The sequence below is a fragment of the Pollachius pollachius genome (assembly GCF_949987615.1).
Source record: "Pollachius pollachius genome assembly, chromosome: 11".
NCBI lineage: Eukaryota > Metazoa > Chordata > Actinopteri > Gadiformes > Gadidae > Pollachius > Pollachius pollachius.
Genome location: NC_136944.1, coordinates 14,492,518 through 14,509,951, shown reverse-complemented (window position 1 = coordinate 14,509,951; position 17,434 = coordinate 14,492,518). Strand labels below are relative to the sequence as shown.

The 17,434-nt window shown below is 42.7% G+C and overlaps 1 protein-coding gene across 1 annotated transcript; it reads left to right on the top strand.

Moving 5' to 3' along the window:
* Nucleotides 1-24: 24 nt before the first annotated feature.
* Nucleotides 25-15,340, top strand: cavin1a (caveolae associated protein 1a). The gene is made up of 2 exons (XM_079745862.1): nt 25-836; nt 13,988-15,340. Exons 1-2 carry the CDS (start codon nt 303-305, stop codon nt 14,735-14,737), a joined length of 1,284 nt encoding a protein of 427 aa, XP_079601988.1. The 5' UTR covers nt 25-302; the 3' UTR covers nt 14,738-15,340.
* Nucleotides 15,341-17,434: the final 2,094 nt, after the last annotated feature.

Genomic DNA, 17,434 nt, shown 5'->3' with positions numbered 1-17,434 from the left:
GTCACACATGCCTCAGCCGTGATACAGAGCCTGCTGCCTCTCCTGCTCCAAGAGACAGGCATAGAGACAGAGATAGAAAGAGACAGAGAAGTTTCTATAGGACAGAACAGAGTGTGGGACAGAAAGTGAACAGCAGATTAGAAGTGAGTGTACTGTTCCGTTGGCCCAGAGGCTGTCCAATAAGAGAGAAGAGAAGGTGAAAGTTGAGTTGTTGAGTTGCAGGGTGGGTTCCGTAACTTGTGTGTAGCACTGTATTTTTATCCTGCGTGAGCGTGCAAGCACCGAGCATTCTTCCAGAGACCATGGCTGACTCAATGGTGAAGCTGGACCGGTCGATCCTGGCCGATGCGTCCTACAGTGACGACGAGGTGGCCCTGGTCGCCGCCGCCAGCGCTCCCGCTGTAGACTACGACGACGACGACGATGAGGAAGAGGAAGATGACGAAGTGGTCATCCGAGGGGCAGAGCTGGAAGCGGCCTCCGGGCCCCACAGCAAGAGCGAGGCGCAGGTGAACGGCGTCATGGTGCTGTCCCTGCTGGACAAGATCATCGGTGTGGTGGACCAGATCCAGCAGACCCAGGGCAGCCTGGAGACCCGACAGGAGGCCATGGAGAAGGCTGTGTCGGGGATCCAGGGGGAGCTGGCCAAGCTGGCCAAGAGCCACAGCGGCACGGCCCACAGTGTGGACAAGATGCTGGAGAAGGTGCGCAAGGTGAGCGTCAACGTGAAGTCGGTGCGGAGCAACCTGGAGAAGCAGGCGGGGCAGATCAAGAAACTGGAGAGCAACGAGAACGAGCTACTCAAGAGACGACACTTCAAGATACTCCTCTATCAGGTGAGCGGACTGTGGGCGGGGGGGGGGAATAACGTTCAGGTTGTCGTGTTTGTTGACATAGCCGTTTCACTTGAATCCCCTCGATGACAGAATCTCTGTGTGTCTAACTGTGGTAGATTATAGCTGTGACTGTTAAAAGCAGTTATTAGGTTATTGGGAATTCTAATGAGTTAGGTGTTGCTGCATTTCCCACAATGCAGTGGGAAAGTGTGACAGAAGCGTGAAACACAAATGAGGTGCCATTGGAGCATAGGATTGTCGCCCTTTTGGATAGCCCTTATATCGCTTTGCATTGTAGTGTTCCAAATTGATCCGAACGGGTCAATTATTTCATTCCACACTAGATGACTAGATGTCATAGCAACCCTCTTATAGGACAGAGAAAGGCAAGTCATGACGTTTTCCTTTTTAAACTAACTGTTAAACCTGATGGTTGCACAATAAGACTATATTAAGAAGCAAGGCCAGTGATCAAAGGCACAGAGCTATAAATTCTGGCATGCTGGTGTGTATGGCGCATTACCTATACTCACAGTTTGCTTAAAGAGGCACAAAACTGCAACTGAGTAGACCCATCTTGAACTATAAATGTATAGTAATCATATACCCAGAGCTGGCACTAAATATAACCGTATATTAAGTACAAGGTCTGTTAATTTTTTATTCAATATTGACTGGTTTGTTCATTTTACATTTTTTTTTAACAATGTGGGACCAATGTTTTCTTCTACGTTTGGAACGTATTATATTGTGTTGCCGTGGATAAGCTGCATGAAGCTTACCATCTCAGCTTTCCATAGCTCGGAGCTTCCTACTGGATCTAAAAGTGTCGTGTGTGGAAAATGGACTGCGAGTGAGTGGCTGATGAATCTACAACCTCTGAGTGTGGCTGGGTGAGCTGGTCTTTTCTGAGCGTGGCATGCTGTTACATCTGAGCTACGGTCCAGCTTAATGCTGCTGCCACGGCATCACCCTTTCTCACTGATTGTTGGTTAGAAAGAGCCCTGTGTCCTACTATCTGCACTATAACTACCTTTTATTACAGTTGAGGATAATCTCTATTTGCAGAACAGAACCGGTGGCGTGTTTGAGTAGAGAATTTTCGTTAAAAAAATCATAAAAGCAACTGTGCGTGTGCATACATGACAATGAAGTTGTTTGTACGAAACCGTGTATTTGGGTCAGGCCTCATAGATCAGAAGTTATATCAAGAGTAGGTATGCTCATCCAAGATAAAGTTAGGCCTTAGCTCATCTCCTGAACTAAGAAAGATGAGATTTTATTTATTTATATTATATCCATTCCTTTATTCGTATCTGTATGTATATAATGAGATATTATGAGATCATACATAAGAAAATCAAATTATTAAGAGTATATAATATAATCCCTAAGTGTAACTCTTCTTATGGATGGTTAGTTTAAGGCCAGTGTCTGCAAGTATACCAACTGGCCACCAGCTATGCTGGCATGTCCACAGAGGCTCCAAATTACACTTTTGGCATTTAGCAGTAATTCAATCAGAGGCAAGACCTTAATAATTACTGAAGTGAAGCAGGTGCCTTCCAATGTTTGTTAAACACCACCCATTGACATTTAGAGAAAAAGGGTCCAGAATTTTCTGTAAAATCATTATGGATACCATTTATCGAATCATGAATTGCAGTGTTGAATCATGCAATTCATATTTGTTTGTAGTCATTCTTCAGCTTTTCATGCCTGCATCGATGTCTATACCTTTGTGAATGCAGCCTTTTGAGACTTTAAGGCAGTTGTCTGAATAGATTGGTTTGTGCTGCAGTGTTAGGCTCCAAGCTCCGGCCTATTTATTCCCAAGGGATGGCCCCCTGGTGTCAGTTTTTAATGGCTGAAAAAGAAAGAGCACCCGGTGGAACGAAAGCGCTAAGAGAATGCGAGGAGGGGTAGAGGCATCAGTGAGAGATGAATGTACGTTATAATTGCTTTCGATCCATATGAGTCAAATAGGCCTAAGTGACAAGGTGACTAAACTTGCGTTTTAAGTTAACGTAGTGAACTATCGTAGTTTGTATTGCCCCTGAACTTATGCAAGGCATAACACAAATATGTATTTATGTGTGTGTGTGTGTGTGTGTGTGTGTGTGTGTGTGTGTGTGTGTGTGTGTGTGTGTGTGTGTGTGTGTGTGTGTGTGTGCGTGCACGCGCCCAAGCAAATGTGCATGCAGGTGTGAGTGTCCCACATTGACTTTTATGTCTCATGTCACTATGCTTGTTTCTCAGAATAACCACATCTTTCCGGCCTCCCCTCCCCAGGGTAAGATTCTAACAGTAATGTTTTATAATTACATCAGGAGAGGGATGCAAGCATTGTTCCTTAGCAACAGCAAGGTGTGGCAACACCATGCCTGCAGTATAGAGAGACAGAGAGATAAATAGAAAGGGGGATAGAGAGATAGATAGATAGATAGATAGATAGATAGATAGATAGATAGATAGATAGATAGATAGATAGATAGATAGATAGATAGATAGATAGATACATAAATTTATATTTAATTATAAGCAGATAAATATAGATGTAGATGGATAAATAAAGAAATATATGTAACGAAATGCATGTATGCAAGCAAGGTGTGGCAACACCATGCCTGCAGTATAGAGAGACAGAGAGATAAATAGAAAGGGGGATAGAGAGATAGATAGATAGATAGATAGATAGATAGATAGATAGATAGATAGATAGATACATAAATTTATATTTAATTATAAGCAGATAAATATAGATGTAGATGGATAAATAAAGAAATATATGTAACGAAATGCAGCGATAAATAAATTGAAAGTTATTTATACTGTGTTGAATCAGTGTATATGTATTGATTTATAAATATATACATATATATATGTATGTATGTATATATATATATATATATATATAAACTTAAACAGAAATGTATCCCACCCTTCAACCCTAATCTCACCATAATACTTTGACATCCGTGGGTCTTAACCAGACCATGGTCTTAAGCATAGCAGCAGCTGATGTATAGAACCGGGCCAGCACCCGGTCCAACCAGCCTGTCATCACCTGAGTCCCGGGGTCCACTTCCCTTTGACCAACCCTTGTATTACCCTCCGTCTCTTTTCCACACTGCACTTGATTCTTTCATGTCAATTTGACACGGAAGAAATCCTGTCCGGGCCCCCAAAACATCGCTTATGGCAGGAAATCAAGGTCCCCTCCCCAACATGTGTCCCCCTCGATCAGGGGTTGACCGTCTCGGTAACCACGTACCAGTTCCTTCCTACACTTCCATGCCCCAGCCCTGTGGCACTGGGTCAAGCACTCCGTCCCAGGACAGCCCTCAGACCCACCAAGCCCACTCCAAGAATGTGTTCTGTGAGGCCGAACCCAATCGGAAAATTGTTGCTATATTTGCAAATATACATTCCAAAGGGACATTGAATTTATTATGTGCAATGCATTATTTATTATATTATGATGGTGTTTATTATCAGTATGTATATCATCTTTGATTAACTTAAATATAAATAACTTCAACTAACATTTTTGTGCATTGAAATACGGTCCAAAATGACTGATTTCTTTCCATAAAATGTATTATATTCCATTACATATTATATTATGTATGAGTATTTGTTGAATGTAGTCGGTGTCCCTGTGAGTGCAGTGGATGACCCTCAGTTTTTGACACAGAGGGTCACTCCCTGTTAGAACGTTTTGAGGAGGCTACCAATTCAAGCAGGTCAGAGAAACTAACGCTAATAAACAACCGCACCAAGTTAGCTTGGTGATTCATCTCTTAGGCATCTCTCTCTCTCTCTCTCTCTCTCTCTCTCTCTCTCTCTCTCTCTCTCTCTCGCTCTCTCTCTCGCTCTGTCTATCTCTCTCTCTCTCTGTCTCCCTCTCTCCTTGGACGGGTATGCTTGCCACATACCCTCTCTATTGCTTTACCTATCTGTCCCTACTCACAGCTTACTGTAGGCGAGTCTTCCAAAGCTCCTCTTGCCAATAGTAATTAGGAGATTAAGGATTGGAGCAAGGAGGCATTACATAATTATGAATTTATAAATGATGCCGTCAAAAGAATGGTATCCTTGATACACCATGTTTCATTTTATTTCTGTTGGTTTCATCAGCTGGTTTTACTCAGCTGATGAAGCTAAGTAAACTTTCCTGATATTCTCTGTTCTCCTAACTCAAATCCTGTTTTTTCAGAATTGTACTTGAGGGTATATTTTTGGGAACCTACACAAGGCACAATGCACTTCACTCCAGTTGTGCTCAAGAAACAAGTTTTAGTTACGCCAACGTGTTAATTGTTCTCAGCCTAACTTGTAAGTCCCTTTGGACACACTACTTATGGTAAGTGTGATGTAATGGGTGTACTTTGGCTTGGCTTCCCCTTGTGGCTTAGTACACTATAGTGTATAACGTACACCCTGTTAGTTCCCCTTCCTCCCGTTCTCTCTCGCTACTGATACCTCAGACCCCCCCCGCCCAACCCCGGCTCCTCACGGAGAGAAAACTATCTGGCAGGGTCTACATTTCACTGCTGCGTGTCAGCTACTATGTAGAGTCAATGTGGACTAGTAGTGTACAGTTCTCAGGGTTGTCTTGTATGTCCAGAATAGATCTCCATATGATAACGAGTTCATGCTGGGATTCGTTCCAATAACGTAGAGCGGAAATTGTGAAATTGTGCGATGTGCAATGCATTATTACAAATACTAAATACAGTAGTAGATTATAACATAGTATAATATAATTCCTGGATGTCTGATCCACCCTATATATAATTCCTGGATGTCTGATCCACCCTATATTACTTTATCTTAACTCTGATTCATTGTTCATCCGCATGCTTCCCTTCAAAGTTCCTGTTTTGATTTCTTCCTTATTGCTCATGTGTTGCTCATTGCTGTGTTATCTTAAGACGCTTATCCTGTCAGTCCCCCAGAAAACACAGACACGCCTTTTAGGGTTCCATTGGCAGAGTTGGTTGTTCAGCAATTGGAGTCCACTGTTGACTCCTGGGAAAAAAGTTGGGAAAAAACAATCAACAGTTTGTAAAACAACATTTGTAAAACAACAACAAAAAGCGTTTTTGTAGAAAATGGTCTCTTGCTTCAGAATTAACCCAGTGTACAAAATAATTATATTTATTAAGCACCCTTCAAACCCAAGGAAATGAATAGTGCTTTACAAAACAAGAGCTTTCCAGTCTGTATCCCCTGTTCTTTTTAAATTTGTTGGCATCTAGGCCTAATCCATGTTTTTGTGTTTTTTTGTATTTGGGAGTTGATGTCAATGTTCTTGTTCTGCACTGCACTATTTCAAATCATAAGTGGGAATTGTCCTAGCACACGCCTGCTGTGCGAATACACAATATATCAAGTGATTTGCTGACAGTGTTTCCTTAGCCTTTCCCCTGCCCTGGCCGTGTCGAACATGTGCACCCGATATGGGAGCTCTGATATTTTAGCTAGCTACATGCTACACATTCAGCTAGTACAGTATGTGTGTTTGTCATGCAACGGCTGCACAGTGCACACCTCAGAGTGCGCTATGGGCAAGTGGAAATACTATTAAAAAGTGCACAGTGGGGCGTATGAGTGTTTAAGAAGCAAACATTGCGCTGCACATGTGTTATACATGCCAAGGAATCTAGCACATCCACTTCTGTGTTGACGAGCATAGTTAATATACATCAAGTGGATTCCTGACACTATTAAACCATACGTGTCCATGGACATTTGCAGAATCACACTTGAACATTTGTGCGCTTGAGAACTTGAGTTTATTTAACTCAGTATATGTTATGGGCCCCCTTCATTCCAGGAACCCCCGTCCCCACCACCACCACCATCACCCCTATCCCCTACACCCCCCCCCCTGTCCATTTTACCTCATTTCACCTCTGCAGACGGGATCTGCCAGCTGGTTGAAGGATCAGGTGACCAGTTGATGTAGACAGAAAAGAAAAAAGTCCTCTTAGGCGGGCCACATAGAAATGTTTCCTTCATCCACTTGATATGATTTGTGGATGTAGGGATGCGCACACACACACACACACACACACGCGCGCACACACACACACACACACACACACACCAACCCACACCCTGGGTAGTAGACGCCTCATCAGCCAACGATGTGTAAAGTCTGTCGAAAGGACATTAGTGGAACCCACTTGGGTGTGTTGCGTCTAAATACTACCCTGGTCGGGAAGCTATGAAATGGCACGCAGCGGTGCCCCGTTTCACTGCCTGGGTTTTGAGTTTAGTCATCCGCAGCAGCAGTTATTGTTTGTCCGCATGTGTGTGTCCATCGGAGCTCGTGTTCATGTGCAGTGCTGTGGGTTACCTTCTGCAGCCAATACAGTATCAAACAGGGATTTGTATTTGTTTTGCCATCAGTCAGTCTGTCCATTGAAATGAGGCTTAGAAAGTTGCATTACAGGGTGCATTGATTGTATAAAAAGCTATAACAATTCCTGTTTTGAGGCGCGTGCTTAAATGTATCCGTAGTAAAATATCATGACGTTGAGTCGTTGACTATCTGTGTCATTGATGTTGTATGATAATGTTTATATTGGAGGAAACGTTAGACAGGTCTGGCGTATTCATGTGGGAAACAGCCAGTCTGGAGAAACCAGCCTTTGAAGTGTAGCCATTGCGTGAGGATCCCCACTGCTCGGCTGTGCTATGCTATACTCTGTTATGCTGTGCTACGCACGTTATGTGTTCCCGGCACTGGGCCTGTGAGTTATCGGCTGTCAGTAAGACTAGGTTACGTCTATAACAGGCACGGGTGCCTTCAGATTAAGTTTTGCAAAATTGATGTTATGAATGATTTCATCAGAAATTATATGGTGTGGTATAGCGGTAATGCAGATAAAAATAAAGATTATGGTTGCTTTAAGTTTTAATAAACTTGAGTGTATCTATAGCCTACAAATCGAGTACGTTCGTATTCAGTTATTTAACTGAAACAGTTCTGGACATGACTGAGTTTTTCACTTTATTAGCTGCAGCAACGAGAAGGCAGCTCACTCTCTCCACACGAAAGCCTCATGAGGAGGGCCAGTCATTATTTCCACTAATAATCTCCTGCTTACACAGTAACCGGCAGAGCAACACTGTGGGGGAACAAAGGAGGGCATTGTGGTGGGCTGGCTCCTTGCAGGTATTGTTGGCTAGGAATGATTGCTCATTAGCCATTATTGCTAACGAGCGAACATGTAATCTCTGTGTTAGGTTCTCCATTAGCTCTGACGTTGGGTTTTTCGATATCAGTTCACAATGCAGATTGATTAACCACTTTTCCTCATCTTGAAATTCATATACGTATATATATTTTACGCACGTACGTATATAAATGTTCTTTATTTGAAGTGGTAGAAGTAGTAGTCGGAGTGGTGGTATCATTTTAATAAAATCTTTAATTTACTATTATTGGGAAAAATCACTAATGATCAGCATAGAGGGCAATATTTTTTATATATATATTTTGATTTAGATTAACTAGGATTACATAAAAACTGAGCCAATGGAAAGTTTGAATTCAAAGTTCTTAATGGTTGCCCAAAACCTTCTTCAAACATTACACAATATGTTGGCATCAATGTGTATAAATCAGTATCATAAGTGAGAGGTACCTTTACCATGTATATATATATACTTATATAATCCACCCTGAGCTGCTAGGTCTTGCAGGGATGCAGGGTCGGAAAAGTCAATGTTGTTTCTTTGCATGTGGCTATCGTAGGATTCCAGTGGTTTCAGACCAGGAAGAGCTTACCCATGGAAAAGGGCTTTCCCCTTGCACTCAAATTCCTGGCTGTGTGTTCGCAAATGACCGTGAAAAGGAAAACCGAGGAACTGGGCGCTTACCGTGGCATACGCACGGCCCTCCAGCCCTGACATCACCCCGGGTGACTGGGTGAATGAGCCCGTCTGTTTGCAGCAGAACTTCCATGACACCACAGTTAAGTCAGTCCTCTGTGAGGGCCCAAGAGGCCGGTCTTTGTTTTCACACACACACACACACACACACACACACACACACACACACACACACACACACACACACACACACACACACACACACACACACACACACACACACACAACCGTTCTCCTTGTGGGGAGAATCCTCACAAATGTGATAGCTTAGCCTCTTTCCTGGAGGATTCCCCCTCAAATGTAATGTGATGGTGCAACATCACCTATATTTAGCTTTTATGTATCTACCCAGTTAGCGGACACTTTTACTCAAGCTCTTTTTTGTAAGGAGCTGGTGGTCAGAAATCTTGCTCATGGATAGTCAGGTAGACTGTGGACCTTGGGTATCGACCAATATACCTTTGAGCCTGGAGTGGAATACCCAAACCACAATGCTGTCCTGCATGTGTATAATATGCAGCCTCAACTATATATTTTCACTGTTCACAAAATAAATTAAAAACTCAAGCCATATTAACATAAAAAGCAGCTGAGGTGTACATTCTTTTTAAGTCTTTGCCAGTCAGCTCTGATTTTGGGGATGCAATCTGCAGCACTGCAGGATCTCCCACTCTCTCTTCCTATCCATATTCTTCTTATATAGTCCTTCCCTGTCCCTGGGGTGTTAGATTTGGGGGCAATATTGCCTCCCCCCCTCTCCCCTGGACCAGCTAAGTGCACAGCTGCACAGACAGGCCCTGGCAGCTGCTACAGTGTGTGACTCACCCAAACAGCCTTTCATCAAGACGGTGTGAGGGACTTGTTAAGGGGACAAGTCAGGATAGCGGTATTTTGGAAGCGAGAGTGTCTCTCACAGCTCTCTCTTTCTGTCTCTCTCTTTCTCTCTCTCCCCCCTGCCCTCACAACCCAAAGGAAATTCATGTGATTTTGCTAAATTAAAATCACAGTATCAAATCCATAAATGACGATCAGTCATTTAGGAAGCCTGCCATCTCTAAATGCATTATAACAGCCAGTCCTCTATCTGCCATTGACAGGAATTGGTTTCACATCTCTAGTTAGTAATTCATTAATTTATAATTCAAATTTAGTTATTTGATTTCCATGTGCTTTCCATGGCCATGCCATATCACTGTGTTTTTACTGCTAAGCAAAAGTATTGTATCTGAAGCGTAACTATATTCTGTGTATATTAGAGATCATCAGAGAGGTGGCAGGGGCTAGGGGAATGCCAGGAGCACAGGAAAAGCTATGTTTCCCATGACAACAGCTGTATGAGTCATGGGAGAGCTCTGCCTGATACCGCTAACATTTTCTGAGGCTGAGTAATAAAATTAACTGTGATATTGGTTGTTTGCCTTCATAAGGCCGGTTTTCTCCACATCTGTATTTTAATCTATTTTATTGCAAAATTGTATTATTTTATTGTGGGTTACAAAACGTAACACCAGTGTGTCACACAAAGTGTGTCTCATAGCCACTCATGGAGGAAATTACTAGCCGCCATGATTACCAACAGAGGTCTCTCTCATTGACCAGCGGGAGAACTGTGCATCATCACACCACTCCCTTCCTTGCACCTGTCAGAATGCACATGTGAAGCAGACTTTTCCAGAGCTCTCTGTGTGGGTCTGTACTCTATGTGTGTGTGTGTGTGTGTGGGGGGGGGGGGGGGGGGGGGGGGGGGGGGGGGCGTGGAGTGAGGAACTTTGAAGGTAACACATGGACACGAATGGACTTTCCATGTCTCTCATCACTCTCTGTCTCTCTGTCCGTTGAGCTTTTTTCTTTTGTTGTAAAAAAAAATGGATCAGTAGATGCTTTTAGGATTACTCAGAGAAAGTCCCTTGGAACAAGTGTGTGTGTCAGTTTCATTGTCGTGTCTGCTGCTTCTGATCTTACCTAACATGGGAGTTGACCAATAAGGGGTCATGGCTGCGGTCTTGATGTACCAGTCGCACAGTTTACAATTGGATTTCATGAGGTATCTACTATCTCATGAAAAAAGGGGCAGTTTTTCATGAGATATTAGATATTTTCGTGTGACCAGGGAGTCAATTAAATCCATGTTTTTTACACAATTCAATGTGTGGATATTGTGTTTGTCAAAGCATATGCAGGTTAGAATCCATGAGTCGTTTTATTTTGAGTTTCTTTATTGTGTTCATAATCAAATAAAGTACAATTATCTTCTTTTGGAATCGAGTATAATGCCATTCTATTCTAAACACTATTACTACACTACCTATGCCTATATACTTAATGTTATGTTTATATTAGGCTTCATTGTATACATATTCCCATGTGACTGTGAAAGGGGTTGCTACCACCTATGCCTGCTTACAAGCTTTAGACTATGTACCATTCCAGTCTCCAAAGGCCACAGTCTTTCATCTTTATATGGTGCCGTAACCGTTCCTCTCCCCTCTATTGGCGCGTTGGGACATTAACAGCATCCGAAACACCACTCTCTAAGGCAGTTCCTCTCTCCCACCCAGATAAATGTGGGATGCCTGCTCTGTATGATTGATTGAAGTTTTGACATGCAGAGTGTGTGTGTGTGTGTGTGTGTGTGTGTGTGTGTGTGTGTGTGTGTGTGTGTGTGTGTGAAAAAGACCCCTCACCTACTGTATTGTCTTCTGACAAATGTACTTATTGTAAGTGGCTTTGGATAAAAGCATCTGATAAAGGGCCTACATGTAAATGTACTGTATGTACTCTGCACTCTGCTCGCTGCATACAATAGAATAACATGTACACCGTATCACTGAACAGTTGGTCAGAGACGTCATTCATCAGTTTCCATCGGCACACATGCTGAACATGCGGGCAAACATGTATACATTCGTACAGGCTGAGCCAGACAGACAGATAAACAGACTGGTGGTGCCGTTGAACCTGATTCACATTGCCTTGTCCATCGTAGTCTACAAAGTCGGTTTATCAGAGGTTGTCCTGTTTGTTCTAGCCGTCATATTCCCGTTAGAGCTATGCGGCCGGGGTATTGTTGTCGATATGTTGACTATTATTTGTTGGAGGGTGTTGCCACGGTGACAGGGGCCCCCGTGTTTATTTGTTGCTTGGCAAATAGGGAGGCTGTTGGGTTGGGGCTGAGGGGCTGAGAGAGGGGGGGTGGCTGATTGGCCAGGGCTGAGTGCTGGCCTGGCAGGTGACCAAGGATCGCTCAATGGCATCCAGGGAGAGCGCACGGCAAGCCCAAAATACACAGAGTTGGTTGGCAGCGCGAGGCCCATACTCAGCGCCAGATAAGGAAGCAATGTTCGTTTAATGACTGGATCATGTGGCGATTTCTTTTACTGCCTGAGATTACGTTCTGTATATAGGCGGGAGGAAAGAAATGTGGCGACAATACATTTAGGTAATAGAGCAACAGGGTTAGGCATAGCATCTGTCAGCTGATTCCGATGGATATCGAAAGCGGCCCGGCGGAAGTTTACACATACATGCAAACTTGCGGACACACACACACACACACACACACACACACACACACACACACACACAGACACACACGCGTGATCCCTGCTTGATATTTAGCCCAACACTCTTTTTGTCGGCTCTTTTTAAAAGGCAAGGCAATCTATAGAATTACAAGATAGAATTACAAATAACAGATTATTGTTTCACAAGTCTTATTATTAGACATACAGATGGCACATATAGATCTCTGCACTGTTATTGCAACCACAGCCAATGCAGAAACAGCCTGGAGGAGTATACATGTGTTCCGCTAAGGTGTTCTATAGGTTCACTTACTGCTATTATAAGTTCCATGAACTGTCACAGTAATATACCACCAATCGAACTGGCGGAAAATATTAACTAGATTAGCAAACTGGCTGAAAATAAAAACCTTGTAAACTAGAACTCAGTGGCAGGACAACAGGGCGTTACGTGACCATGATACATGTAGCAGTAGTAGATCCTGCCACACCTAAGGGGATTTGCTGGGCTTCCGCCGACCAGGAAACAGGTCGATGAAAATGGTCTGGATCAACCGGGATTGTACTAGATTCTACTCCATCCAAACGTCTCATCCTCTTTTTAAATCTTGGAGTTGCAAATAAAAGATGAAGCTCAGAGCCCAGAAGGATTTCAAGAAGGATAATGCAATTTCTTATGAACAGATAAGTCACATGCAACTATCTTACATTGACCATTATGAAATAATCCACATGAGCTGTTTAATAAGGTTCAAACAATAAATACATTGCAAATATATAACCCTACATTAGCTTATTAAGCCACGATAAAGGGCTGGTCGTCGCTTGTCATTGTCAATATATATTATTTGCGCTCGAGTCAAGATATAATTATGCTTGTCTGCTTGTCTTGCATGTGCTTGTCTTTCACTCATATTTTCTTAACCTCAACCGACAGTTGGAGTGTTGTGTCAATGTTGTGAATTTGGACTGCAGTAAACGCTCAGTGTCTTGTTCAACGTTATTCCTTAAAATAGTAGGACAGGATGGGATAACACAGGTGAACACAATTAACTAAATAACACAGTTGGAGACAATTCATGTAAACAAGACTTGGGGGAGAAAAGAGGACACCTACAGGAAAGAACATGAAAGATTTCAAACGGCTACAAGTTGATGAAAGATGGATAGGACGTCAATCAGAGCACAGCCTCAGACCCTGAAGTGTCGTTTAGGGTCACTTTGAACCACTTTGAACACTTGTGTGTGTGTGTATGTGTGTGTGTGGTTGTGTGGGTGGGTGGGTGGGTGGGTGTTTGTGTGTGTGTGTGCCTATGCCTATGTGTTAATCTATGTGTGGTTGTGAGCTTTCTAAGAGGGACAGTGTTTTACTGGTGGACCACTAGATGGTGCTCTAAGAGCAGAACGTGATGCATCTAGCATGTACATAACAAGGTTTATGAATGAGTCATTTCTAGACCAGTAGAAATTTCCATTTGATTGACCTTTGCCTCCTACCGTTTACTGTCGTTAAAATGTTCTCGGAATCATTGTGTCAGGAGAATGTCATTTTAGTTATGGGGACATTGCTACAGCTTTGTAAACCCTGGTAAAATACATTGGCCTACTTCCGTTTGTGCTGGTATTTGGCCAGTGTTTCAAATATTAAAACTGCTCTACTCTTCGGCTTCATTCTTGCGCTAACCTCTGCGCTCTGTTTTTCCGATCCCCCTCCCCCAGGACGAAACGAAGCCCCCCAAACCCACCAAGTCCAAGTCCCCCGAGGCGGTGTGCGAAGCCGGGGTGGCGGCGGACGGCCTAGCGCAGGTCCCCGAAGGCGCCCCTGACCCCGTCAACTCGGACGAGGAGGTGGAGATCGAGGAGATCGTCGAGGAGTCCCGCGCAGAGCGCATCAAGCGCAGTGGCAAGCAGCGCGTGGACAACCTGAAGAAGGCCTTCTCCAAGGAGGAGATGGAGAAGACCAAACTGAAGACCAAGGAGAACCTGGCCAAGACCAAGCAGAGGACCCGCGAGAACCTGGAGAAGACGAAACTGCGGACCCGCAAGAACCTGGAGAAGACCAAGCACAGCCTGGAGAAGAAGATGGGCAAGCTGAGCTCCCGCATGACCCCCAACCTGGAGCGCAAGGAGAAGATCAAGGTGGCCAAGGAGAAGGCCAAGGAGAAGGCCAAGCGCGGCCACCCCAAGACGTACGTGTACCGGGTGCCACCCTTCACCTTCCACGTGAAGAAGTTCCGCGACGGGGAAGAGGAAGAGGAGGAGGAGGTGGTGGTGGTGCAACACGACGAAGAGGATGTGGAGGAGGAATCCGAGGGGGGTCTGGGCGAGGGCGAGAGAGGCGGCATGGTTGTGGAGGAGGGGGAGCTGGTGAGGGTAGACAGCCCGGAAAGGGATGCCCTTTTGCCGGTGAAGGAGGACTCTCAGCTGGTGGTGGTGGAGGACAACCACCTAAAAGTGCGCGGCAATTAGAAACTGCCATTGGTCCTCATCCGTCATCGATGTGGTTACAGAGAGGGATGACATAGAAGGTTGGGGGAACGAAAGATGTGGGGAAGTCACAAGTGGTTGGAAATCATAAGGACACAATTTTAGTCAAACTAAACTTTCTGGACATGATCACAATTTATGCAAACACATATTCATGTTTTTTTTTTTTTCTTACACTACAAGGATGGTTTATATTTTCACAATTTGCTCCTCTTACGCATGCTATTAGTTGAAAATAAAATACACTGTGTTTAAGGCTTTTTAACCATTTTTCAGTGGACTGCCATCATTGTTCGCTGCAGCAAATATGCTATTTATGTAGATTCTAGGAATGTTAGGAAAAATAAGAAAAGGATGGACATGGAGAAAATGGTAGAAAATATATTATGCTTGGAGAAAAAGCCCTTGTAAAATATGCACCTATAGGAAAATAGAGGGTGTTAATGGCAGGGTTTGAATTGCAATGAATTGTATACAGTCATATATGCATGGCTGAATAAAAAAAGGGATTTGTAACAAAAAGGGTATGGATTTGGTTTTGAAAAGGAGGCAGGAGCGGAAGACATGGGAATTGTTGATGTTTGTTTTTCCTTTACTGAAGCATTTATTAACACATTACTGTTATGTCCTGTGATACAGCCTGCTCTGGAGGCCCCACTGGCCCTAGAGCTGTCTCTGACCGCTTGTCAAGAAGATGTCATATTAAAGAAGGACATAGGACAAAAGACATGGTGCAATGGAGATTTTCCTTTGTAACACCCTGCCTTAAAAAAGTATATGTTAGGCTTTATATATATATAGTATTAAAAATAACAAATAATGAATTCAGACGGCAGATTATGATCTCTTTATATGAAACTACTGATGTAAGAAGCGTTTTATAAGAAGCAATTTTTGGAGTTGTACTATATTATTTCATTTACTTCTACTGATTGTGTCTAATCGCTAGTGGCATCCGTAGCATTTAGATGTTATGTCATAATTGGTAGTAGTGCTTTTTCACTGTGCATGCTAATGCATTTTAAGTTAGTATTAGCACGTTTGTACATGTATTCAACAGTCGTATACATGGACAGTGTGCTTTTAGCACTTCATAATAAGGTGCTATGTGAGTTTAACATTACTATTAAACGGTCATGACGTGTTAAATGTAATTACAGGAAGAAAAATAATTGCCATTTTTCTTGTATTTCAGGACCAGATGACAGCTTAATGATAATCTATGTCCATGTATAGAAGTAAAATGTCATGCTAGGCACTAGATAAATCTGAAAGAACCAGAAGTGAAACACCAGAGATTGTGAATTTAATTGGTACTCGTATGTAATAATGTCATGTCCAGAGGATTTCAAAACTCAGTGAAAAACATGTGACACATATTGTGCTTATAATAACCGGAGGAAGCAGAATGTAGAACGATAATGTCAACATCCTGCTGGATATTATTTTTCAAGCCACCAGGTCAATGATAAATAATGAATTATGCTGTGGAGTGCATGGTGCCTAAGACATTATGAATGCTGCTGAAAACATTAAATAACTAAATACCATATACCGTGTGCAGATCTTTCTTTTCTTTTTAAAGCTTCACAAAGGTTAACGAAGAAGTGCATGAATGTTGTCAATATATTAAGTCCAATATTAATTCAGAAACTATAGGTTAACATTTATTAATTTTCATCTTCTATGTATTAATTTACAGGAGATGCTTTCATCCAAATACGAGTTTTGGAGAAGGTAGGGGGGGGTCATCTAGCTCAAGCACATTTAGAGCTACAAATTAGAGGCCCTTACCACTTAAAAGGCTTCAAATCGGAACAATGACGCTCACATCAGATACAAGGCTGGAAAAGGGGGAGGAACTTAAAAGACCTGGTTCTGGTCCAGATTTCTGATAAGCCAACCGACGCACACATCGGAAACGGGTGCCTCCCCACTGTATCCCGAGAATTCATTGCACACAAGTCATTATTGTTGATTGACTGTCACCATGTGATGGTAGCGGGCCTGACCTTGAAGCAGTGAGGGAGAGGGGGTGGGGAAAAGTACCGTTGCTACATAGGACTATGTATGAATCAGTAATGAATAGGCCATACGTTTGTTGAGGTTAGGTGGAGTGTTAAAATGCTATTCCATGAATTGATTAAATTGAATCAAGGATCAATTCTTGCCATGCTTTGAATACAAATTTTACAAGATACATTCAGTTGAACATTCCATGATGTTTTGGAGACGTAATTGACTTATCCTAGTTACAGCCATGAGCCGACAGCGTACTGTTCAAACAATGTGGTTGTGGGCAATAAACAGTGCTGTTAGTTATTGCTTGACATTCAGAGACAGTTTCTTGAAATATAAATATCCTACATGTTATTATTTTATTACAGTATTCTTCTCAACAACATAAACATATATGCTTCCTAGTTATCTGTTTTTAAGTTGAATATTTATGTATTTCTTGTAATTTAATAGTCATATATCATTTAGTGTCATTTCAAAAATAATAATAAAAAAATCAAAATAAAGTTTATATTTTCTTTGATTCTTCGTGGTGCTGGTTATAAAAAGGTCCCTGTTTTTTCTTTATAGGTGTTTGTAAGTAAAGTGTCCATGCTTCGGTGTATAAACCCCTGATGACGTAACACTGCCAGTAATTCAGATGACTTCCAGACTGGCTAT

What these genes read in the sequence shown, in the direction of transcription:
- cavin1a (XM_079745862.1), top strand. Translation starts at nt 303, where the DNA reads ATGGCTGACTCAATGGTGAAGCTGGACCGGTCGATCCTGGCCGATGCG. An exon ending in TCAAGATACTCCTCTATCAG is followed by an intron (nt 837 to 13,987) that starts GTGAGCGGACTG and finishes CCCCTCCCCCAG; the next exon opens with GACGAAACGAAGCCCCCCAA.